The sequence below is a fragment of the Protopterus annectens genome, chromosome 15.part0 (genome assembly GCF_019279795.1).
Source record: "Protopterus annectens isolate FY-2018-M chromosome 15.part0, PAN1.0, whole genome shotgun sequence".
Lineage (NCBI taxonomy): Eukaryota > Metazoa > Chordata > Ceratodontiformes > Protopteridae > Protopterus > Protopterus annectens.
In genome coordinates, this window is record NC_056749.1 from 212,839,238 (window position 1) to 212,865,089 (window position 25,852).

Sequence of the window (25,852 nt, forward strand, 5' to 3'; positions counted from 1 at the left end):
AGACTCTGGGAATTCCTAGATGTTCTTCGTGTTTCACTGTTGCAGTCATCACACTTGGGTTATCTGCCTGCAGGTTGCCCTCAGTCGGCCCCGAATACCAGAGTCTTGGGATTTCTGCATTGGATGCTGTCACTTCTTCCATGATGTCAGGTCGTCAGGGGTATAAAACATGCAGCCGATGCCATTACAACCACTTTTCTTGCAGAGCAGAGTCCAAAGCAGAAGCAGTTCACAAGTGCCGGTCGGCCGCCTCCTGAAGTTTTAGTTTTTCGAGTTTCAGACCTGAAGTCTTGTAAAAGATAATACCCCTTTGGGGACCCTTTTTTCTTGCTCTAACCAATGTCAGAAAAAATTAATTGTCTTGCCTGTGGAAAGCAAATACCTCACAGAGATTTTCATTCTTACTGCGTCACCTGTTTAGGCCCAGACCACAACGTTCCTCGCTGTCTATTTTGTGTCTTGTTCAACGCCCGATCTATTCGTCATCGGGCTATTTTTGTGTCTAAGTTATTTCGCTCTTGTTCTCCACATTCCGAAATGGCTTCGATAAGCCATCCGACTACTGATCTTCCGAAAAAATGTAAGGATAGACAGACTGCATAGGTCCAAAACTGCAGACGATGCTTCCGTTAAGCTTGTCGCAGGTCTGCCGGTACTCAGTGAGGCACTTTTGCAGCCCCTGTTACCCGCTTCTACAGATTCGCAGGCCTCTACGGAGACTCATTCGGAGTCCGGTATGCCGCGAGATGCTTCTTCGACTATGGAACCTGCGAATGTCTCTACCTTGGATGGGTCCGGAGCTGCTGTGCAGACACCAGCTTCTGTGGGTGTGTTCCGGCCTTTCGATGTTCATATTAAACCGACGACTTGGTTTCAAACCAAAAATTCTGAAATTCTCAGGCCCAGAGTTCACACTACGCCCAGGAAACCAATGACCAAAGCTCATTCTCAGGCCCCTGTGCCACAGAAATAAATGCTTAGAATGGCTGAAGACCTTATTACTTTAATTAGAGGAAGACGCCCCCCCCCCCTCTAAAAGACCAAGAACTGATTTTCCTTCTAATTCTTCATTCAGATCATGAGTCCAATGACTCTGACCCTTCTGTTTACCAGGACATACCTTTATCTACCTATGAGGATTCTGATACAGAGGATTCCATTCCCTGTGCTTCCCCACCAGAGGATTTTTCTTTTGGTGAAACTCTGCATACCCTTAGAGAGCATTTCCACTGGGAGTGCCAGGACTACCCACAGTCCAGAAAAACTCAGGAAATTTTTACTTGCCTCAGCATAGGCCTCTAGCTATCCCTCCTGATCTGGAAATTGCAGATGATGTCTTCATGGAATCCAGCCTTACCCCTGATACTTTGCCTTCAGCTCCCAGAAAACCTGACAGGTACTACAGAGTACCTGCTCCCACAAATTCCTCCAAGAATCCTGCTGCGGATCCAGAGACCATTTCCCAGGGACCTAAAGGCATTAAGGCTACTACAGCCAAAAACCCTTCCACTTTGGACAGGGATTCTAGGGCTTTAGACAGATGGGGTAAGGAGGTGTACACGTCTACTACTCTTGCCATCAGGGCTTTAAATTGCCAGTTTCATATGTTAAAGTATCAGCAACATATTATGGAGCTAATTAAACAGAAAATGATGTTTAATCCTGATTGTGCAGAACATAGATTTACAAGAGTTAATGCATTTTGCTAACCAAGTTGGAAAACCTACTTTGCAATGTGGTTTTGATGCCTTAGAAGCATCTTGCAGGGCTGCTGTCACTGGGTCTGTTCTTAGAAGGCAAGCTTGGCGTAAGGAACAAATCTTGCCAGACCTTGTCAAAGCAAAATTACTTGATGCTCCATTAAACCAAGAACGTCTATTTGGCACTAAAGCAGAAGTAGTCTTCAAAAAGATGGAGGAAAAAGCTAAGTTTATGCAAGCTGTTAAAGATTTCCTACAGGTACAGCCACCTAGATTCAGTAGGCATTGGCCTTCTAAAAACTGGCCTTTTCCGGTACCTCCCAGACCTTCTCAGTCCAAACCCAGGGGCAGCAGACCACCAACACTACATTCTCAGGGTATGCACAGATCAAAACAAATGGAGTGCTCCCACCTCAAAAAGAGGGAGTAGTAAGCCACCATCTTTTGGTAACATTTCACAATGACTTATCCTTAATTCTTCCAAGCCTTGCCCAAGTACCTGCACCCTTAGGAGGAAAACTAGCCCTGCATACAAAAAACTGGGAGTACATTACCCAGGACAAATGGGTCTTGAACATTGTATCCCAGGGATATAGATTCTACTTCCACTCATTGCCAACCCCAAGTGGATAGCCAGACCTCCCCCCAAACCAGTGGGCAGATGCCCAAAAGCAAGTACTTTCTCTTCTCTGTATCAAGGCTATTCAACCTGTCCCAGCAGAGCAAAGGGGACAAGGTTTTTACTCCAGATTGTTTCTGGTACCTAGAAAAGAAAACTCTTGGTGCCCTATCCTGGATCTGTTTGATGTTCATTGTGTTACCCTGTTGCAGTCATCGCACTTGGGTTATCCTGCCGTCAGGCAGTCCTGCAGTCGGCCCAAATTCCAAAGTCTTGGTCTGGCGTCGGTTGCTGTCCCTTCTTCCCTGACGTCAGAGGTATATCAGAGGCATCCAACACCATTTTCTTAAGTCTTTCTTGCCGCGCGGTGCCCGAAGCAGAAGCAGTTCACAAGTGCCGGTCGGCCAACACCTGAGATTTTCGAATAGAGTTTCAGTCCGAAGTCTTCAAAGCTAAGTACCCCATTGGGGAACCTTTTGCCTCAGTCCGATGTCAGAAAAAGTTAACAATTGCATTTCTTGTGGGAAACAAATATCTCATAAGGACTTTCATTCTTTTTGTATACCTTGCCTAGGCTCAGACCACAATGTCACTGGTTGTCGGTTTTGTGCTAGGATCAATAAGTGAACTATTAAGCGACGCTTTGATTTCGCATGACACTACTTCGGTAGGAAATTTAATTACACTATGCCATCGGAGCAAACGACTACCGGCGTGCATAAAAAACACAAAGATAAAGAAAGGCAGCCTAGATCCAAGCCAGACTCCGAGGCCTCGGCTGGGCCGATCGCCGGTTCTCCGGTTTTCAGTGAGGCGCCTACGCAGCCCCTGGCTACCGCTGAATTGGATCCCCAGACCACTTCGGCCTCTCCAACAGAGAGTTCTAGGCCGACGCTGCCATTTTCTTTAGGCCCTACCGACGACATTGCAGTAGGAGAAGCCGGTGCTGTAGAAACACCTTCGGTTTCTGAAGGTGTCTTCAGACCGACTACTCTCACCATAAAATCTTATGCTAAGATTAAGACTCCTCTAAAACCAAAAAAGACTACTCTTCAGTCTCCAGGTCAAGGCCCTATGCCTAAGAAACAGATGCTTAAAATGGCTGAAGATTTAATTTCTTTGATCAGGGGTTCCCAACCCCGCGACAAAAGGCCTAGACAAGAGGAGGATTATGCATCCTCTGATCAAGTGTCTGTTTCCTCAGGCTCCTCTGAGGAACAGGATTACTCCTTTCCACCTTATGAAGATTCTGATGCTGAAGACTCCATTCCCTCAGCTTCTCCCCCTGAAGATTATTCCTTTGGGGAAACCTTACATACCATGAGGGAACATTTCCACTGAGAAGGTCAGGACTACTCCGACTCAAAGAAAAGGCTCCGAGAGTTTCTTTTACTCCCCCAGCACAGACCCTTTGTTATCCCCCCAGTTTTGGACATTGTGGATGATGTTTTCTTAGAATCTAGTCTAAATCCAGATTCTCTGCCTCCTGCTCCAGCCAAACCAGATAGATACTATAGAGTGCCTGACTCACAAATTCCTATACAAAAGTCCTGTTGCTGATCCAGAGACAATCTCCCAGGGTCCCAAGGGGGCGAAGGCTTCTATGGCTAAAAATCCTGTACCCTCTGAAAGGGACTCCAGAGCACTAGATAAGTGGGGGAAGAAGGTTTACACCTCAGCTACTCTAGCTATGAGAGCACTAAATTGCTTAAATACCAACAATTCCTAATGTCTCAAATAAAACAAAGGATGGGCACACACCCTCAACAGTCTGAATTCAAGGAAATGCAGGATCTGTTGCATGTAGCTGAACAGGTGGGAAAACATACTTTACAATGTGGTTTTGATGCCTTGGAAGCTTCCTCTAGAGCAGCTGTTACTGGGTCTGTTATACGTAGGCATGCTTGGTTAAAGGAACAATCTCTGCCTGATCATGTTAAAGCAAAGTTACTAGATGCACCCTTACAGCAGGATGTCTTATTTAGGGTTAAAGCAGAGGAGGTTTTAAAGAAATTGGAGGATAAGGCAAAATCTATGCAGACTGTCAAAGATTTCTTACAGGTACAGCCCCCACGCTTCAGCAGAAATTGGCCAACAAAAAATTGGTCCTTTCCAGCTTCTGACAGACCACAGAGGGGTAAATACATGCGCCCAAGGGGCAGAGGACAAGTACAAATCCCTTACAAACCCCGCCAATGGGGCACTGCAACACAGAAGGGAGGAGAAGACAGGCCACAAACTACTAGAAGGCAAGCACAATGACTTATACCTCAAACTGCCAAACAAAACTCTCTTGGCAGCTCCCTTGGGAGGAAAATTAGCACATTTTGCAGACAACTGGCGCATCGTCACAACGGAAAAATGGGTCCTAGACATTATCTCACAAGGATACAGATTCCATTTCCACACTTTGCCAAGGATAAAAGGAATGCCAAACCTGCCACAAAATCAATGGGCAGAAGTACAAAAACAAATTACAGCTCTCATGGACATGAGAGACATTCAACTGGTACCTACCCAGGAGCAAGGCCAAGGATTTTACTCAAGGCTCTTTCTAGTCCCCAGAAAGGACAATGCTTGGAGACCCATTCTGGACCTTTCAATTTTAAACACCTTCTTGCAAGTACCCAAATTCAAGATGCTTAACACTACAGCAGCTTCTTCTCATGTTGGGCAAGAAAGCTTGGCTAGTAACGTTGAACCTCAAGGAGGCATACCTGCATGTCCCTATCAGACAAAATTGCAGAAGATACCTCCGTTTCATTGCAGGTTCAACCCATTACCAATTCTCTGCATTGCCCTTTGGCTTATCTACTGCACCCAGGGTCTTCACAAAATGCCTGGCACCAGTAATTGCATACTGCAGACAGAGGAATTCAAATATACCCATACCTGGACGACTGCCTCATCCAAGCAGAAAGCAAGGACATTCTCTTACAACACCTGGCTTTTGTAAAACATCTTCTAAGTTGCCTAGGGTACACAGTAAATGAAAAGAAATCAAAACTAGTGCCCTCACAAAATATGACATTCCTGGGTGCCAGCTTGAATACAACAGCCCAGATGGCTTATCTGACGCCAGACAAACAACTACAATTAACTCAATACTTCAGAGCAATGGCAACAAAGACCCAACTCCCTGCAAGAAAAATTCTGCAGGCCTTGGGCTTCATGGCATCTTGCATACTACTAATACCATTTGCAAAACTGCATATGAGGAAATTACAATGGTACCTAAAAAGCGTATGGACTCAACACAGCCACAGCTTGGAAACAATGATGCCTCTCATTCCCTGCCTTCATTAGGAGTTCCTATGGTGGTCACAGGCATGTCACCTCAACAAGGGTCAGCCTTTCACCTTACCCCCAGCCAAGCAAACTATGACAACAGATGCATCGGACTATGCCTGGGAGGCACACATGGCAGAACGGTGCATTCAAGGCATATGGACTGCAGATCAAAGGAATCTGCACATCAATCAAAAAGAAATGCTAGCTGTACAAAATGCTCTGACAGCCTTCAAGGACCTCTTACATCCAGGACAGCTTATCATAAGAACAGACAACACCACAGTAATGTGGTACATAAACAAGCAAGGGGGTACACACGCCTACCCTCTATGCAGGCAAGCAATGACCTTGTGGAACACAGCACTGGCTTACCAAGTTCAATTACAAGCTCAATTCCTGCCAGGAAAAAAGAACACATTGGCAGACCTAAGCAGAAACATCATGGATCCCCACGAGTGGAAACTGGATCCACAAGTATTTGCAATGATAACTCAAAAATGGGGGCTCCCAGACAGACCTATTTGCCAGCCCCCAAAACTATCACCAAACAAAATTTTGCACAAGGACTTCTCACCATCAAGCTTGGAAAGTGGACGCACTGTCATTCATTTGGAAAATGCTGACAGTATATGCCTTTCCTCCATTACCCCTTCTCACAAAGGTGCTGCTGACAGTCAGGATGGAGAGACCCCGAATGATACTCATTGACCCAGATGGCCATGCCAGCACTAGTACCCACTATTAAGGAATATGGCCCAGGGTCCACCATGGATTCTACCACAAATTACCCATCTGCTCACACAGCAAGACAATCAGATTCTACACAGCCAACTCAAAACCTTAAACTTGGCTGCATGGCAAATCACCTAAGCAACCAGCCAGCTCCTCTCTCACAAGCTGTTATGGATGTTATTCTGGAGGCCAGGAGGCCCAGCACCGGGAAAGCCTACTCAGACGGAAAAGGTTTTGCGCCTGGAACCAAGCTAAAGGCCAAAATACCCTTCAGCCTGACATACCTCAGATTCTGCAATATTTAACTGAGATGCTACAAAAAGGGCTTTCTTTCTCATCTATTAAAATCCACGCCTCAGCTATTTCAGCTCACTACAACACGGATCCTCCCTTATTTTCACATCCACTCCTAAGGCAGTTTCTCAGAGGGGCCAAAAACATTAGGCCTCCCAGGAGAGCACCAACAACTACTTGGGACCTCAACTTTGTTCTGGAAAAACTTACGCTGCCTCTTTTTGAGCCAGCTTTCTCAGCTGACTTAAAGTTTATATCATGGAAGACTGCCCTGCTGCTAGCAATTAGTTTCAGAGCTTCAGGCACTAATGGCAGTTGGAGCCTTTCCTCATTTTTCATCAAGACAGAGTTTCTCTACGAACTAACCTCTCCTTTATGCCTAAGGTGGTATCCAGTGTGGCTCTAAATCAAACCATCCATTTACCCACCTTCTTTCCAAATCCACAGAACAAAGGAGAAAGACTCCTACATTCCTTGGACGTTCACAAGCAGCTACGTTACTACTTGGAAAAAACTAAGGTTTTCAGAAAATCTGACCAGCTTTTTGTATCTTATGCTACAGCATCACAAGGAAAGGCTATCTCAAAACAGACCATTTCCAAATGGATAGGACATTGCATACGTTTTTGCTACACCCACCATGGAAAACCAGTTCTTGCTAGCATAAGGCCCCACTCTACTAGGGCAGCAGCTACATCTACAGCCTACCTCAGGGGGGTCTCAACCAAGGATATTCTGGAAGCTGCAACTTGGAGTTCAGTACACACCTTCACCAAACATTACCACTTACCACTTTACTCTAAGACTAGAGCTGGCTTCGCCACTGCAGTTTTCCAGGGCCTTCTAGCCTCCTCTAACCCTGTTTGACTCCACCACCCATCCTTAGCTTTGGGATTCTACCCAAGTGTGATGACTGCAGCAGGGTAACACGATGAACATAGTACAGTTTTGTACCTACCATAAATGTAGATGTTAGAGTGTATACCCTGCTGCAGTCCAGGTTACCCTCCCGCCATCCCCTCTGAACTAGTTGAACTTATCTCTACCACTCTGTCCTATACTACCTCTGTGGTGTATTTGCTTGTGCCTAAGGGTTTTGTTTTATTTTCATATAGCTATATGTATATATATGAAGAAGTGACAGCAACCGACGCTGGACCAAGACTTTGGAATTCGGGCCGACTGCGGGACCGCCTGTCGGCAGGATAACCCAAGTGTGATGACTGCAGCAGGGTATACACTCGAACATCTACATTTATGGTAGGTACAAAACTGTACTTTCTCAACACCTTCTTGGTGGTTCCAAGATTCACAATGCTTACTCTCCAACAGCTGATTCCTATGCTAGCCAAGGACTCCTGGCTAGCCACCCTAGATGTAAAAGAAGCTTATCTGCACATCCCCATAAGGGAATCTTGCAGGAAATATCTACGTTTCAGAGCAGGCTCTATGCACTTCCCTTTGGCTTATCTACTGCGCCCTGGGTATTCACCAAATGCCTAGCTCCAGCCATTGCATATTTTAGGCAGAGAAAAATTCAAATTTACCCATACTTGGACGATTGCCTGATTCAGGCGGACAGTCAGGAATTGCTACTCCAGCACCTGACATTTGCAGAGAGACTTCTAACTTCACTGGGGTAAACCATCAACGAAAATAAATCACATCTGGTACCCAGCCAAAAGATTGTATTCCTGGGAGCAAGCTTGAACACAACTTCCCAGATGGCATTCCTCACTCCAGAAAAACAAATTTATTTGACAAACTTCTTCAATCTACTGACCACCCAAACCCAGCTATATGCAAGAAAAATACTGCAGGCCCTAGGTTTCATGGCCTCTTGCATTATACTAATTCCACATGCAAGACTGCATATGAGGTAACTTCAGTGGTACTTAAGTCTCTGGTGTCAACATTCTCAGGACCTGGAAACAATGATTCCCATCATTCCTTGCCTAAGGACAGAGTTCCTTTGGTGGGCAGAGGCCTGCTACAAGGGACTCCCTTTCACTCAAACCCCTGCCACCCAAACCCTAACAGACACATGAGACTATGAATGGGGGGGTGTCACATGGCAGGACAATGCATTCAAGGCAAATGGAGCCCAAAGCAAATGCATCTGCATATCAATGAAAAAGAAATGTTAGCTGTACAGAATGCTCTGAAAGCCTTCAAATGCCTTATTCTTCCAGGGCAACTATTGATAAAGACAGACAACACCACAGTTATGTGGTACATAAACAAGCAGGGGGGAACCCATTCCTACCCACTCTGCAGGTTTGCCATGGCTCTGTGGAACACAGCCTTGAGCAATCAAGTGCACCTGCAAGCTCAATTCCTGCCAGACAAACTAAATTCACTGGCAGACGACTTAAGCAGAAATTTAATGGACCCACACGAGGGGAAACTGGAAACCAAATCATTCAAGCTTCTGATTCACAGGTGGGGGGCACCAGAGGTGGACCTCTCTGCTTCCCAGCAGAACTATCAATTGAGCAAACATTGCACTAGAACCCCCAATAGCCAAGCATGGAAAGTGGTTACCCTGTCCTTTATATGGAAAACCTCTCAATCTATGCCTTTCCCCCTCTGCCCCACATATCGAAGGTTCTACTAAAGATCAAACAGGACAAGACAAGGACAATCCTGATTGCACCAGACTGGCCACGCCAGCACTGGTACCAACTTTTGCGCAGTCTGACAGTAGTGCCACCTTGGCACCTGCCTCAGACCCCTTCCATGCTGTCCCAGCAGGAGGGCCAGATTTTGCATCCTCTGCTACAAACCCTGAACCTAGCAGCCTGGCTCATCCCCTGAACTCCTCACCAGCAACCCTCAGTTAACAGGTGCTGGATGTCATCCTTGAGGCAAGGAGGCCTAGTACTAGAAAATCCTATTCAGAAAAGTGAAAAAGATACTGTTCTTGGAGCCAGTCTCAGGAATGGACACAACTGTGCCCAGCTTACCTCAAATACTAAATTACTTAACAGAAGTGCTCTACAAAGGCCTATCCTTCTTTACAATTAAGATTCATGCCTCTGCCATCTCAGCTCATTATAATATTGAAGCACCCCTCTTCTCTCATACTCTGGTCAAACAGTTCCTGAGAGGAGCCAAAAATTTAAGACCTCCCCCACTCAGGAGAGCTACCACTCCAGCCTGGGACCTTAACTTTGTATTGGAGAAGCTCACGCTTTCACCCTTTGAACCTGCTGCTACAGCAGAGTTGAAATTCCTCTCCTGGAAAACAGCTTAACTTCTAGTCATCACTTCAGCAAGAAGTGTGTCTGAATTGCAGGCCCCTATGGCTGTGGAACCCTTCATTATCTTCCATGCGGACAGGGATTCCCTCAGGACTGACCCATCATTTATGCCCAAGATGTTATCTAGTGTGGCTTTAAACCAATCTATTCATTTGCCAACCTTTTTCCCTAATCCTCAGAATAAAAGGGGAAAGGATCCTACACTCCCTGGATGTGCACAGGCAGGTTAGGGTCTATCTGGACAGCACTAAACCTTCCAGGAAATCTGACCAGCTGCTAGTCAGCTTTGCTACACTGGCAGAGGGCAGGGCCATTTCAAAGCAAACCATTTCTAAATGGATAGCACATAACATCCATTTCTGCTACAAACACCATGGGAAACCTACCTCACAGGGGATCAGAACTCATTCCACTAGGGCTACATCAACATCTACAGCATTTCTCAAGGGAGCCCCTACCAGGGACATCCTGGAAGCTGCAACCTGGAGTTCTGTACACACCTTCACCAAGCATTACCACTTACCTATCTTCTAAATACAGAGCTGGATTTGCCACAGTAGTCTTACAGAGCCTGCTTGCCAACCCTAATGCTTCTTGACTGCCTCCACCCTTCCACAGGTTTGTGAATCAACCCAAGTGTGATGACTGCAACAGTGAAACACAAAACGTAGTACAGTTGTGTACACTTACATAAATGTAGATGTTCGAGTGTATTCACTGTTGCAGTCGTGGTTACCTTCCCTCCAGCCCCCTGACTTCTCTGTACTTCTCCCTGTCCTTTTTGTTTGGCCATATCTTATAACAGTGGTATTTTCTTTTTACTGGGGGTGTTCCACACCATGTAATTGCTTCCTATTTTGGGAGCTCCTGACATACGGGGCAAGAAAAACTAATGTAATGGCTTCGGCTGCATGTTTTATACCCCTGACGTCATGGAAGAAGCAACAGCATCAGATGCAGAAATCCCAAGACTTTGGTATTCAGGCCGACTGAGGGCTACCTGCAGGCAGATAACTCAAGTGTGATTGCAACCGTGAATAAACTCAAGCATCTACATTTATGGTAAGTGTACACAACTGTACTATCTTCCACAACACAGACCCTTGGCCATCCCCCAAGTCCTAGATGTTGTGGAGGATGTTTTCCTTGAATCCAGATTGACTCCTGATGCCCTACCTCCTGCTCCCAGAAAACCAGACCGATACTATAGAGTCCCTGGCTCACACAAATATCTTTTTAAAAATCCAACAGCTAACCCTGAGGTAATTTCTCAAGGACCAAAAGGGATTAAACTAACCTCTGCTAAGAATCCCACCCCCTCAGACAGGGATTCCCGACCATTAGACAGATGGAGTAAAAAAGTATACACCTCAGCTACTCTTGCTATCAGGGCACTAAATATTCAGTTTCATATGCTGAAATTTCATCAACATACCTTGGAACTCCTTAAACAATAGAGATCTTCCTTTCCCGCTTGGGCAGAATCTAAAGATTTACAAGACTTAATGCATTCTGCAAGTCAAGTAACTAAACACATTTTGCACTGTGGTTATGATGCTCTAGAAGCTTCTTGCAAGGCAGCAGTCACTGTATCTGTTATTAGAAGACATGCATGGCTTAAGGAACAACCCCTGCCAGACCTTGTCAAATCTAAATTGTTGGATGCCCCCTTGCACAAAGATAACTTATTTGGCAGTAAGGCAGAAGAGGTCTTAAAAAAGATGGAAGAAAAAGCAAAATCTATGCAAACAGTTGAGGATTTCTTACAGGTTCAGCAGGCATTGTCCCTTTTAACCACTGGTCCTTTCCTGCTCCGAGTAAACCAGCCCAACCTAGGCCCAGTGGAAACAGACCCCCCCCCAGACGACAGTCCCAGGGAATGCAGAGATCTAAGCAGTGGACTACCTCCAATTCAAAACCAGGGAGTTCTAAGCCATCCCCTTATGATAAGAACTCATAATGACTCACCTCCTCCACCCCAACCCCCCCCCGCCCACCCACCTTTTTCTACCCTTAGGAGGAAAACTCTCCTTTCACTCAAGTACCTGGGCCATCATTACCAAGGACCAATGGGTTCTGAACATTGTGCCTCAGGGATACAAATTTTCCTTCCACACCCTTCCAACCCCAAAAGGGATCCCAGATCTACCACCAAATCAGTGGGCAGAGGCTCAAAAGCAAATCCTTTCCCTGCTCTCTATGAGGGCAGTAGAGCACATTCCTGCAGAACAGATAGGCCAAGGCTTCTACTCCAGACATTTTCTGATGCCCAGAAAAGAGGCCATCTGGCACCCCATCCTCGATCTGTCCATTCTAAACACCTTCTGGTGACCCCAAAATTTATTAAAATGATCACCCTCCAGCAGCTGCTACCTATGATCTCCAAGGACGCTTGGCTAGCCACCCTAGATCTAAAAGAGGCCTACCTACACATTCCTATCAGTGAATCATGCAGGAAATATTTCTACTTCAGGGCAGGATCTCAACACTTTCAGTTCTCTGCACTTCCCATTGCTTTATCTACTGCTCCCAGAGTTTTCACAAAATGTCTGGCTCCGGCCATTGCCTTTTGCAGACAAAGAAATATTCAAATCTACCCATTCTTAGATGACTGCCTTATTCAGGCAGCCAGTCAGGAAAAGCTGCTCAAGCACCTGGCCTTTGTAAAGATCCTACTAACCTCCATAGGGTACACAATCAATCAACAAAAAAAAGTCCAAACAGGTGCCCACCCAAAGCATAATCTTCCTGGGAGCAAGTCTGAACACAGCCTCCCAGATGGCATACCTTACACCAGAGAAACTAATTTTCCTGACAGCCTATTTCTCTCAACTAGCCACCAGGCCCCAGCTATCTGCAAGGAAGATCCTGCAAGCTCTGGGTTTCATGGCATCTTGCATACTACTCATTCCATATGCCAGACTGCATATGAGGAAACTTCAGTGGTACCTAAAGAGCCTTTGGTGTCAACACTCTCAAGACCTGGAAACTCTTCTACCAATAATTCCATGCCTCAAAAAGGAGTTTCTTTGGTGGGCAACAGCATGCTTCCACAACAAGGGTCTGCCCTTCTCCCCACCCCCCCCCCCCGCTACCCAGACCCTCACCACAGACACACCAGACTATGCTTGGGGTGCACAGCTGGACGCAGGTGCATACAGAGCCAATGGAGCCCACAGCAAATCCCTCTGCACATCAGTCAAATAGAGATGATGGCTGTGCAGAGTGGCTTGATAGCTTTCAAACCCCTACTCTCTCCAGGGGTTCTCCTGATCAAAACAGACAACACCACTGTGATGTGGTACATCAACAAGCAGGGAGGGACTTGCTCCTACCCTCTGTGCAGACTGTCCATGAACTTTTGGCTCACAGCCTCTTCCATGCAGTTACACCTGTTAGCACAATACCTACCAGGCTGTCTCAACTCACTGACAGACAAATTAAGCAGAAATCTTTTGAACCCACATGAGTGGCAACTCAACAGAAGTACCTTCACCCTAATAACTCAGAAATGGGGACCCCCAAAGGTCGACTCTTTGCGTCCCACACCAACCATCAGCTCAGCAAATTCTGCACTGGGGAGCATCACTGCAGGGCTTGGCAAGTGGATGCTCTGTGCTTCCCCAGGGTCAATCTATCTGTCTGTGCCTTTCCTCCATTACCCCTCATCCCCAGGATAATGCTCAAATAAGGGAGGAAAAACCAAGGACCATTCTCATAACTCCAGACTGGCCTGGACAACACTGGTACACCCCTTGCTGCAAAGCCTGTCCCTGCTGCCTCCATGGCATCTTCCTCAGATTCCAAACCTCCTGACCCAGAGGGAAGGGGAATTCATGCATCCCCAATTACAGACACTCAGTTTGGCAGCTTAGCTTATTCCCTAACCCTGAACCAATCTGCCAGCCTCAGTAAACAGGTTCTAGATGTTATCCGTGAGGCCAGACATCCTAGCACCAGAAAGTCTCATGCAGATAAAAGGAAAAGGTTTGGCACCTGGATCCAGGCTAAGGGAGCCAATTTGGCACAGCCCTCCATCCCTCTCATCCTGGATTACTTGGCTGACCTACTACACAGTGGTCTCTCTCCTCTATAAAAATTCATGCCTCTATTTCTGCTCATTTTCCCACTGAGCAGCCCCTTTTCTCACACCCTTTGATCAGACAGTTCCTCAGAGGGGCTAGCAACTTGAGGCCCCCCAGAAGGGCACAAACACCAGCTTGGGACCTTAACTTTGTCTTGGAAAAGGTCACCCTGCCCCCTTTCGAACCAGCTTCTTCTGAAGAGCTAAAATTTCTCTCCTGGAAGACGGCATTCCTTCTGGCCATAGGGTATCTTTCAGAACTAACCCATCCTTCATGCCCAAGGTGGTGTCCAGTGTGGCTCTGAACCAATCCATTCATTTGCCCACCTTCTTTCCTAATCCCCAGAACAAGGGGGAAAGGATTCTTCACTCTCTCTAGATGTGCACACACAGCTCGGATTATATCTGGACTGGACTAAATCCTTCAAAAAGTCTGATGAATTGCTGATTAGCTTTGTTACGGGGGCAGAAGGCAAAGCTGTTTTCAAGCAAACCATTTCCAAATGGATAGCACACTGCATCCATTTCTGCTACAAACAGCATGGAATGTCTCCCCCCAAGGGGGTTAGGACACACACCACCAGGGCACTCCACCTCTGCAGTCCCCACCAGGGACATCCTGGAGGCAGCCACCTGGACATCTGTTCACACTTTTACCAAGCATTACCACCTGCCTCTCTTCTCCAAATCCAGGGCAGGGTTTGCCACTGCAGTCCTGCAGGGCATCCTAGCCAGCCCCTAGTTTCCTTGACTACCTCTACCCTTTTCCTCAGCTTTGGGAATCTACCCAAATTTGATGACTAACAGTGAAATACGAAGAACATAGTACAGTTGTGTACACTTGGCATAAATGTAGATGTTCAATTGTATTCACTGTTGCAGTCCTGGTTTCCTTCCCTCCCCCTTTTCACTTCCCCTTACAAGGGACATGTTGGTATTTATTTTCCACTGGTGGGTTCTTCCACCAGAACCTGGCCTCCTGACAGGTTAGGGCAAGAAAAACTGATGTAATGGTGTCAGCTGCCTTACTTTATGCTACTGACGTCCTGACGTCAGTCCTCAAGCGACAGCAACTGATGCAGAAATACTAAGTCTCTGGTATCCGGGCTGGCCAAGGACTACCCTGGCAGGGATAATCCAAATGTTATGACTGCAACAATGAATACACTCTAACAGCTACATTTATGGTAAGTGTACACAACTGTACTTTTCTAATATCATGACGGGAATTGACCCCATTCCTAAGTCAAAGTACGATTAAAGTTCATGAAATTAGTATTGTTTCACTTTTTGATGTCAGCCAAAAGTGCTCTTTGCAGCACCCACAATGTGCCCTGTAATGACTCCTCCTGCAGTTTGCACAGAGTTACATGTATTGGTAGCGTATCTAAGTAAGATTGTAGACTCTCTTTATAAGACCTGTTGCTCCTACTACTATTGGTACTATTTGAGAATCTTTCTTCCACATTGCTTTAGTTTCTGCTTGCAGATCCTGATATTTTATAACTTTTTGTCTCTCTGTGCGCAGGACAGTGTAGTCACTGGATGTGGCAATTTCAGTTCTCAATGTTAGTCTTTTCTTCTTTTCCTGGACCACTATATCCGGTTTTCTAGCATCTATCTTTTGAATTGTTGGTAATGGATGATCCCGTGTAATGTAGACTTCATCATTTTCTATGATGCTTTGTGGCTCATGTTTCCAGTGCTTTTCAGCCACTTCAAAACCATGATGTTTGCACAATCCCCAGTGCAACAGTCTTGCTACATTATTGTGCCTTTCACTATAAGTCCTTCTGCCATTACTATGTCACAACCAGCAGCGAGGTGTGCGACTGTTTCCAGTATGGTTTTACAAAACCTGCATTTGTCTTTTTCTCCCACATGTTCAATGGACTTTGTAAACCAGCATGTACGTAGTCCACTATCTTGAGCTGCCAATATTAATCTTTCATATCTTGGTTTGAATTCACCTCTCCTTAACCATTCCTGTGTTAGTTCCTGATCAACATGAGATTCTTCCAGAAGATTTATATACTTTCAACTATATTTATACATTTTCCACATTTCTTGCCTTTTCATCTGATCCTTCACCTTATATTCTTTCTTTTGTTTTTTGGCACATTCAGTTGCTGCCTGATTTCTATCTGCTTCTGGTCTGATTTCCATTCCTGCCTGATGCCAATATGTTTCTGCTAGATTAAGTAGGGAAGTCATCTTAGATTTATTCTCCTCATGTTTCAAAACTTTCACTACGTTTGGGTCTCGTGACGTCAGCAGATGTGTGTAGTCCCATGATTGCAGATGTACATGTAATCAATTTCAAGGAGGCTCCTCTCTCCTTCGGAGCGGGAATATATAATCTTGTTATGCACTGATTTTTTTTATAGATCATTTGGTGAGCATGAAGCATCCATCTTGTTTTAATATCTAATCTATCCAACACGTTTGGGGGGCAAAGCAATCACTCCAAAACTGTAAGTTAGGAAAGGAAGAGCAAATTGGTTTATTGCTTGGATTTTGTTCCCAGATGTCAGTGCTGTTTTCAGGATTAATTTAAGTCTTTTAAAATATTCCTTACTAAGTTTTACTTGCATTTGTTCATGTTTTATTGCTGATCCTTCATCAATTCCAAGTATTTATATACTCTCTCTTGCTGAAGTTCTTTTATATCACATTCTTGTCCCAAACTAATGTTTTCCTGGTGCTGCAGTTTTCCTGTTTTAAAGGTTGCTTTTGCACATTTATAAAGACCAAATGACATTCTAATGTCATCTGAAAAAGTATTGACAACCTGCAGCTGTACTTTCAGTTCCTCATCTGATGAGATGTATAGTTTTAAACTGACAACTAGAAGATAAGTCTTTAGACTTTGTTGTTTTCGAGGATCCAAATTGTAGCCATGGCCCAAACCGTTTAACAGCTTAATGGATGTTCATCGTGTTACCCTGCTGCAGTTATCACACTTGGGTTATCCTGCCGTCAGGCGGTCCCGCAGTCAGCCCGAATTCCAAAGTCTTGGTCCGGGGTTGGTTGCTGTCGCTTCTTCCCTGACGTCAGAGCGCCAGGGGTATATCAGAGGCATCCGACGCCATTTTCTTCAGTCTTTCTTGCCGCGCGGTGCCCGAAGCAGAAGCAGTTCGCAAGTGCCGGTCAGCTGACACCTGAGATTTTCGAATAGTTTCAGTCTGAAGTCTTCAAAGCTAAGTACCCCGTTGGGGAACCTTTTCTTGCCTCAGTCCGATGTCAGAAAAAGTTAGCAATTGCATTTCTTGTGGGAAGCAAATACCTCATAAGGACTCTTATTCTTTTTGTATACATTGCCTAGGCCCAGACCACGACGTCACTGGTTGTCGGTTTCGTGCTAGGTTCAATAAGCGAACTGTTAAGCGACGCTTTGATTTCGCACAACACTACTTCAGTAGAAAATTTAATTACACTATGCCGTCGGAGCAACCGACTACCGGCGTGCATAAAAAACGCAAGGATAAGGACAGGCAGCCTAGATCCAAGCCAGACTCCGAGGCCTCTGCTGGGCCGGTTGCCAGTTCTCCGGTTTTCAGTGAGGCACCTACGCAGCCCCTGGCTACCGCTGAATTGGATCCCCAGACCACATCGGATCCCCCAGCAGAGAGTTCTAGGCTGATGCAGCCATTTTCCTTGGGCCCTACCGACGAAATTGCAGTAGGAGAAGCCGATGCTGCAGAAACACCTTCGGTTTCTGAAGGTGTCTTCAGACCGACTACCCTCACCATAAAATCTTATGCTAAGCTTAAGACTCCTCTAAAACCAAAAAAGCCTACACTTCAGTCTCCAAGTCAAGGCCCTATGCCTAAGGAACAGATGCTTAAAATGGCTGAAGATTTGATTTTTTTGATCAGGGGTTCCCAACCCCCCCCCCCCGATAAAAGGCCTAGACAAGAGGAGGATTATGCCTCCTCTGATCAGGTGTCTGTTTCCTCAGGCTCCTCTGAGGAACAGGATTACTCCTTTCCCCCTTATGAAGATTCTGATGCTGAAGACTCCATTCCCTCAGCTTCTCCCCCTGAAGATTATTCCTTTGGGGAAACCTTACACACCATGAGGGAACATTTCCACTGGGAAGGTCAGGACTACTCTGACTCAAAGAAAAGGCTCCGAGAGTTTCTTTTACTCCCCCAGCACAGACCACTTGCTATCCCCCCAGTTTTGGACATAGTGGATGATGTCTTCTTAGAATCTAGTCTAAATCCTGATTCTCTGCCTCCTGCTCCAGCCAAACCAGATAGATACTATAGAGTGCCTGACTCACACAAATTCCTTCACAAAAGCCCTGCTGCTGATCCAGAGACAATCTCCCAGGGTCCCAAAGGGGCTAAGGCTTCTATTGCTAAAAATCCTGTACCCTCAGAAAGGGACTCCAGAGCACTAGATAGGTGGGGGAAGAAGATTTACACCTCAACTACTCTAGCTATGAGAGCACTAAATTGTCAATTTCACATGCTTAAATACCAGCAATTCCTAATGTCTCAAATAAAACAAAAGATGGGCACGCACCCTCAACAGTCTGAATTCAAGGAAATGCAATATCTGTTGCATGCAGCTGAACAGGTGGGCAAACATACTTTACAATGTGGTTTTGATGCCTTGAAAGCTTCCTCTAGAGCAGCTGTTGGGTCTGTTATACATAGGCATGCTTGGTTAAAGGAACAATCTCTGCCTGATCAGTTAAAGCAAAGTTACTGGATGCACCCTTACAGCAGGATGTCTTATTTAGGGTTAAAGCAGAGGAGCTTTTAAAGAAAATGGAGGATAAGGCAAAATCTATGCAGACGGTCAAAGATTTCTTACAGGTACAGCCCCCACGCTTCAGCAGAAATTGGCCAACAAGAAATTGGTCCTTTCCAGCTTCTGACAGACCACAGAGGGGTAAATACAGGCGCCCAAGGGGCAGAGGACAAGCACAAATCCCTTACAAACCTCGCCAATGGGGCACTACAACACAGAAGGGAGGAGAAGACAGGTCCCAAACCACTAGAAGGCAAACACAATGACTTAAACCTCAAACTATCAAGCAAAACCCTCTTGGTAGCTCCCTTGGGAGGAAAATTAGCACTTTTTGCAGACATCTGGCGCATCGTTACAAAGGACAAATGGGTCCTAGACATTATCTAACACGGATACAGATTCCATTTCCACACCTTGCCAAGGATAAAAGGAATGCCAAACCTGCCAGAAAATCAATGGGCAGAGACAGAAAAACAAATTACAGCTCTCATGGACATGAGAGACATTCAGCTGGTACCTACACAGGCGCAAGGCCAAGGATTTTACTCAAGGCTCTTTCTAGTCCCCAGAAAGGACAATGCTTGGAGAGGAGACCCGTTCTGGACCTTTCAATTTTAAACACCTTCTTGCAAGTACCCAAATTCAAGACGCTAACACTACAGCAGCTTCTTCCCATGTTGGGCAAGAAAGCTTGGCTAGTAACGTTGAACCTCAAGGAGGCATACCTGCATGTCCCTATCAGACATAATTGCAGAAGATACCTCCGTTTCATTGCAGGTTCAACCCATTACCAATTCTCTGCACTGCCCTTTGGCTTATCTACTGCACCCAGGGTCTTCACAAAATGCCTGGCACCAGTAATTGCATTCTGCAGACAAAGAGGAATTCAAATATACCCATACCTGGACGACTGTCTCATCCAAGCAGAAAACAAGGACATTCTCTTACAACACCTGGCTTTTGTAAAACATCTTCTAAGTTGCCTAGGGTACACAGTAAACAAAAAGAAATTAAAACTAGTGCCCTCACAAAATATGACTTTCCTGGGTGCCAGCTTGAATACAATGCCCCAGATGGCTTATCTGACGCCAGACAAACAACTACAATTAACTCAGTACTTCAGAACAATGGCAACAAAGACCCAACTCCCTGCAAGAAAAATTCTGCAGGCCTTTGGCTTCATGGCATCTTGCATACTACTAATACCATTTGTAAAACTGCATATGAGGAAATTACAATGGTACCTAAAAAGCGTATGGACTCAACACAGCCACAGCTTGGAAACGATGGTAAATCTCATTCCCTGCCTTCAACAGGAGTTTCTGTGGTGGTCACAGGCATGTCACCTCAACAAGGGTCAGCTTTTCACCCTACCCCCAGCCAAGCAAACTATGACAACAGATGCATCGGACTATGCCTGGGGGGCACACATGGCAGGATGGTGCGTTCAAGGCTTATGGACAGCAGATCAAAGGAATCTGCACATCAATCAAAAAGAAATGCTAGCTGTACAAAATGCTCTGACAGCCTTCAAGGACCTCTTACATCCAGGACAGCTTATCATAAGGACAGACAACACCACAGTAATGTGGTACATAAACAAACAAAGGAGGTACACACTCCTATCCTCTATGCAGGCAAGCAATGACCTTGTGGAACACAGCACTGGCTTACCAAGTTCAATTACAAGCTCAATTCCTGCCAGGAAAAAAGAACACATTGGCAGACGACCTAAGCAGAAACATCATGGATCCCCACGAGTGGAAACTGGATCCACAAGTATTCGCAATGATAACTCAAAAGTGGGGGCTCCCAGACATAGACCTGTTTGCCAGCCCTCAAAACTATCAGCTAACAAAGTTTTGCACAAGGACTTTTCACCATCAAGCTTGGAAAGTGGACGCACTCTCATTTAGGTGGAAAATGCTAACAGTATATGCCTTTCCTCCACTACCCCTTCTCACAAAGGTGCCACTGAAAGTTAGGATGGAGAGAACCCGAATGATACTCATTGCCCCAGACTGGCCACGCCAGCACTGGTACGCACTATTAAAGAATATGTCCCGGGGCCCATCATGGATTCTACCACAAATTACCCACCTGCTCACACAGCAAGACAATCAGATTCTACACAGCCGGCTTAAAACCTTAAACTTGGCTGCATGGCAAATCACCTAAGCAAACCAGCCAGCTCCTCTCTCACAAGCTGTTATGGAAGTTATTCTGGAGGCCAGGAGGCCTAGCACCTGGAAAGCCTACTCAGACAAATGGAAAAGGTTTTGCGCCTGGAACCAAGCTAAAGGCCAAAATACCCTTCAGCCTGACATACCTCAGATTCTGCAATATCTAACTGAGATGTTACACAAAGGGCTTTCTTTTTCATCTATTAAAATCCACGCCTCAGCTATTTCTGCTCACTACAACACGGATCCTCCCTTATTTTCACATCCACTCCTAAGGCGATTTCTCAGAGGGGCCATAAACATTAGGCCTCCCAGGAGAGCACCAACACGTACTTGGGACCTCAACTTTGTTCTGGAAAAACTCGCACTACCTCCTTTTGAGCCAGCTTTCTCAGCTGACTTAAAGTTTATATCATGGAAGACTGCCCTGCTGCTAGCAATCACTTCAGCTAGAAGAGTTTCAGAGCTTCAGGCACTAATGGCAGTAGAGCCTTTTCTCATTTTTCATCAAGACAGAGTTTCTCTACAAACTAACCCCTCCTTTATGCCTAAGGTGGTATCCAGTGTGGCTCTAAATCAAACCATCCATTTACCCACCTTCTTTCCAAATCCACAGAACAAAGGAGAAAGACTCCTGCATTCCTTGGACATTCACAGGCAGCTACGTTACTACTTGGATAAAAAAACCTAAGGTTTTCAGAAAATCTCACCAGCTTTTTGTATCCTATGCTACAGCATCACAAGGAAAGGCTATCTCAAAACAGACCATTTCCAAATGGATAGGACATTGCATATGTTTTTGCTACACCCACCATGGAAAACCAGTTCCTGCTACCATAAGGCCCCACTCTACCAGGGCAGCAGCTACATCTACAGCCTTCCTCAGGGGGGTGCCAATCAAGGATATTCTGGAAGCTGCAACTTGGAGTTCAGTACACACCTTCACCAAACATTACCACTTACCACTTTACTCTAAGTCTAGAGCTGGCTTCGCCACTGCAGTTTTGCAGGGCCTTCTAGCCTCCAATAACCCTGTTTGACTCCACTTCCCATCCTTAGCTTTGGGATTCTACCCAAGTGTGATGACTGCAGCAGGGTAACACGATGAACATAGTACAGTTTTGTACCTACCATAAATGTAGATGTTAGAGTGTATACCCTGCTGCAGTCCAGGTTACCCTCCCTCCATCCCCTCTGAACTAGCTGAACTTATCTCTACCAGTCTACTCTATACTACCTCTGTGGTGTATTTGCTTGTGCCTAAGGGTTTTGTTTTATTTTTTCCATATAGCTATATGTATATATATTTTTGCCTACCTATTAGGGGCACCTGACATCTGGGGCAAGAAAAACTGAAGAAAATGGCGTTGGATGCCTCTGATATATCCCTAGCGCTCTGACGTCCGGGAAGAAGCGACAGCAACCGACGCAGGACCAAGACTTTGGAATTCGGGCCGACTGCGGGACCGCCTGACGGCAGGATAACCCAAGTGTGATGACTGCAGCAGGGTATACACTTTAACATCTACATTTATGGTAGGTACAAAACTGTACTTTGTCCTTTATCATGGTTTAATTGCAAAATGGTCTGCTATTGTTTCATGGTCACTGTAACATAGTCGATCAGTGTAGGATGTATCTTGTACATTTTTAAGCAATCTTTTATCCATGAATGTAGGATACTATCAAATGCTTTTTTTTTTGTAGTCAATCCATGCCATACTTAGATTCTTCCTCTTAGTACAGTTCTCCACTATGACTTTAGCAAAAAATTATCCTTTGTTCCATATGACTTTCTTTTATTGTTTGGTAGAAGTATGGCCTCTCCAGTGTTCTTTAAAAGGCCTGGATTATTTTCTTTGATTTTGCAGTGCAGCCAACTGACCCACTTGGTTCAGTTCACCATCCTGCCATGCTTCATGGTGTTGATCATAAGTATTGTTATTTCTGTTGAATGTTTTCTTTTTTTTTTTCTTGTTTTGGTATCTGTAGAATAAAATGTTGTATTACTTGACACTGAATCCAGCTTGCATCATTAAGCCCACTCACCTAACCTGTGCATTCTCTCTTGGAGCTCTAGGAGCCCTTTCCCTTATCTAAAGGTACTACTCTCACCTTAATACTGTCTGCTGAAAAACATGACTTTGCTGCTAAGCCTGTCCTTAAGATGAAAGTCTTGAGCACTGCTGGGCCAACACCAGTTTTCAGTCTGTCACTGGCCCCTCTGTTTTGGCGAGTGCTTTTGCCCCTCCCCCTTTCTGTGCCATGCACTGTAGCTGTCTACATTTTACTCCACCCATGATATTGCATAAAAAAGAGCACTGAGTCTTTTGATTTAGTGTTGTATTTTCCAGTGTATACAGCTTAGTTTTGTACTCGGAAAGCGTTATACAAGTCTACTTGTGTCAATCTTTCACACTTTTTACCACTGTCCTTCCATTTGCTTACATGCACACGCGCACACACACACGCACACACCACTTAGCTTGGTTGCTGTACATAGACATGAAGACAGGGAAAAAAAATAGAAGCAGCCCCCTTTAACAGCAAAATTAACTTTTTCAACTGTCCCTCCTCAACACAGTAATAGCCTCTTCACACTACAGCAGAGGAGATCCAGTTTTAGACTTTTAGATGAAAATCTTTGTCCAGCAATGGATACCAAGCAGCAAATGAGTTAGAATTTTCTCTTCCTTAATGTTCCACCTCCTAGGAAGAACCCCTCACCTGAGTTAACACACTTCACTCAGCAAATGAAAAAATTGTCACACAGTCTTTAACTGCTAGACTTTTCTACTTGGTTACTTAAGTATCCAGATTTTTTACTCCATTGTTTTTTGGTCTTTTAACTTCAATACCCTAGCTAGTAGAATTTGTTATTTTACATATTCAACAGTATTAGATGTGTTTGGTATTCTGTTTGAGCCTATTAGATTGCATATGAAAAGGAGTCCTTGTTTGACATTTCTTGTTTAAGCTTAAAATTTTAAAGATGTATTCACTGTTTTCATAACACAGTATGAGGATCACATTGAATTCAGAGCTTTTTTGCATGTACAAATTTTATTTGTACATCTCTTGTGAAGTTTGCTTTAACAAATGAAAAACTGTCTCCTAAATTTATGTTTTCTGTTTAGGTGTGTAACACGTATCCTCGGCGGCTTGTAGTGCCCAGAACAGCTAGTAAGCCTACCATTGTTGGAAGTTCCAAGTTTAGAAGCAGAGGACGTTTTCCTGTTCTTTCGTATTACTTCAAGGAAACTGGTGTAAGTTCCTAATACACAAACTAGATTTTCTTTATTGGATGATTAGTTACGTGAAGTTTCAGTTAAATGTATTACTTTAGTGTCATACTTTTACTCTGTGTTCTTTTTGTTAATTTCTAGATCTATGAAGTGTACTTTACTGTACGTGCTTTTAGGTTTTTTGCTTGCATTTTCAATGCTTAACCTGCTGTACAAGTATGCATCCATAAGGTGTATGAAAATTTAGCATTAACAAAATAAAACCAGTTTTCAAAGATAATCTTTAATATGCAGTACCGAAACACTCGTATAAGCAGAGAAAGTGAGAAATTCATCTAGATCAGAAATGCAGATCTGAAGTAGTTACTTCATTTGATCTTCAACCTGTGGGTGTCGGATCCGACCTCTGATCCGATCCGGCAGCTTTCCAGGCGCTAAGATCCTAGCTCCTCCCCCCTACCCATAACCCCCTGCTACTAACCACATTACCTCAGATCGTTTTTTGCTGCGGCTGAAGAAGCTTCCCTGTGAAGAGCTCCTGGCTGGGTGAGATCATTGCTGGTTTTAAACCATCTTTTTTTCACAAAGTTGTCGTTGTGGGTGTGCTAGCCCTTTTTTCTACTCCTAGTGCTAGTTTTGGTCCCTTTTGTTAATTTTATTCGATAGCTTACCTTCACTCCCCCTTCCCCTCCTAGTGTTTGGGTGTGTGTGTGTGAATATGTCTGAAGGGCCTAAGGCCGTTTTTTCTAAATGTACTGAGTGTGGCCACAAGCTTTCTCCAGCTGATGGCCACACTCAGTGCGTTTTGTGCCTGGGGGCAACCCATTTGTCAGAGGCTTGCCAGATCTGCGCGGCCTTTAACCCCCGGGCACTTCGGGATAGGAAGAACAAGCTAATCCTGGTGGGAAAGCTCCACCAGGAGTCGGCTTCTTCTTCCTCTCCCGTTCGGGCTCCAGCTGCTTCAGTAGCTTCGGCGCCATCTGTCCCCTTAGCTCTACCTGGGACTCAGCCTCCCACTTCGGGTTTGAACTCTGGGGAAACTAGTGCCTCTTCCCTTAAAGAGAAGAGGCACAAGGATAAAGAAGGACATAAGTCCCACAAAAGGCGGGCCGAACCTCATCATTCTGCTTCGCCAGTGAAAGTGCTTAGATCTCCCTCGAGGGTCACCGGATCCCCCTCCTCTCTGCGCCGTTCACCCTGTTTCTCGCCGCAGCAGGAGAAGGAGGATAGGTCTCCCTAGAGATCTTCGAGGCGGCCCTCCCGGCCCGCCTCTACTACTTCATCCAGGTCGACCCGAAGCATCTCCGAAGCGGATATGGATCGGATGATGCATCGGTTCTTGCAGACCCAAATGCAGATGGGGATGCTCCTGCCCCCCCCCCTCTGGGGGGGGAGTGCAGCCCCCATATTTGCCCCGATCACTCCTTCTTCGACTCGTTTTCGGGTCTCGGAGTCATCTGATTCAGGCCCATTCGGACCCGGGGGAATTGTCGGCGCCGATAGTGGTGGTCTCTTCGACGCCGACTATATCTTCGAGCTTATCGGACCCGAGCTCTCGGGGCCGAGGGCTGAGCGTCGGATCCGAGGGAGTTGCTGTGTCTTCGGCGCTGTTGGCGTTGGAGCACACCTCTGCCTCGGCGCCGACTGCATTGGCGCTGACCCCGATCCCTTCCTTGG

The 25,852-nt window shown here is 45.4% G+C and overlaps 1 protein-coding gene across 1 annotated transcript in view; it reads left to right on the forward strand.

Annotated features, from left to right (window-relative positions):
* The window catches only part of MTMR8 (myotubularin related protein 8), a 1,273,681-nt gene that overhangs the window by 252,702 nt on the left and 995,127 nt on the right, over positions 1-25,852 (forward strand). Inside the window, 1 exon segment of the mRNA XM_044057715.1 lies at positions 24,068-24,196. Within this exon segment, the coding sequence (XP_043913650.1) occupies positions 24,068-24,196 (129 nt within the window).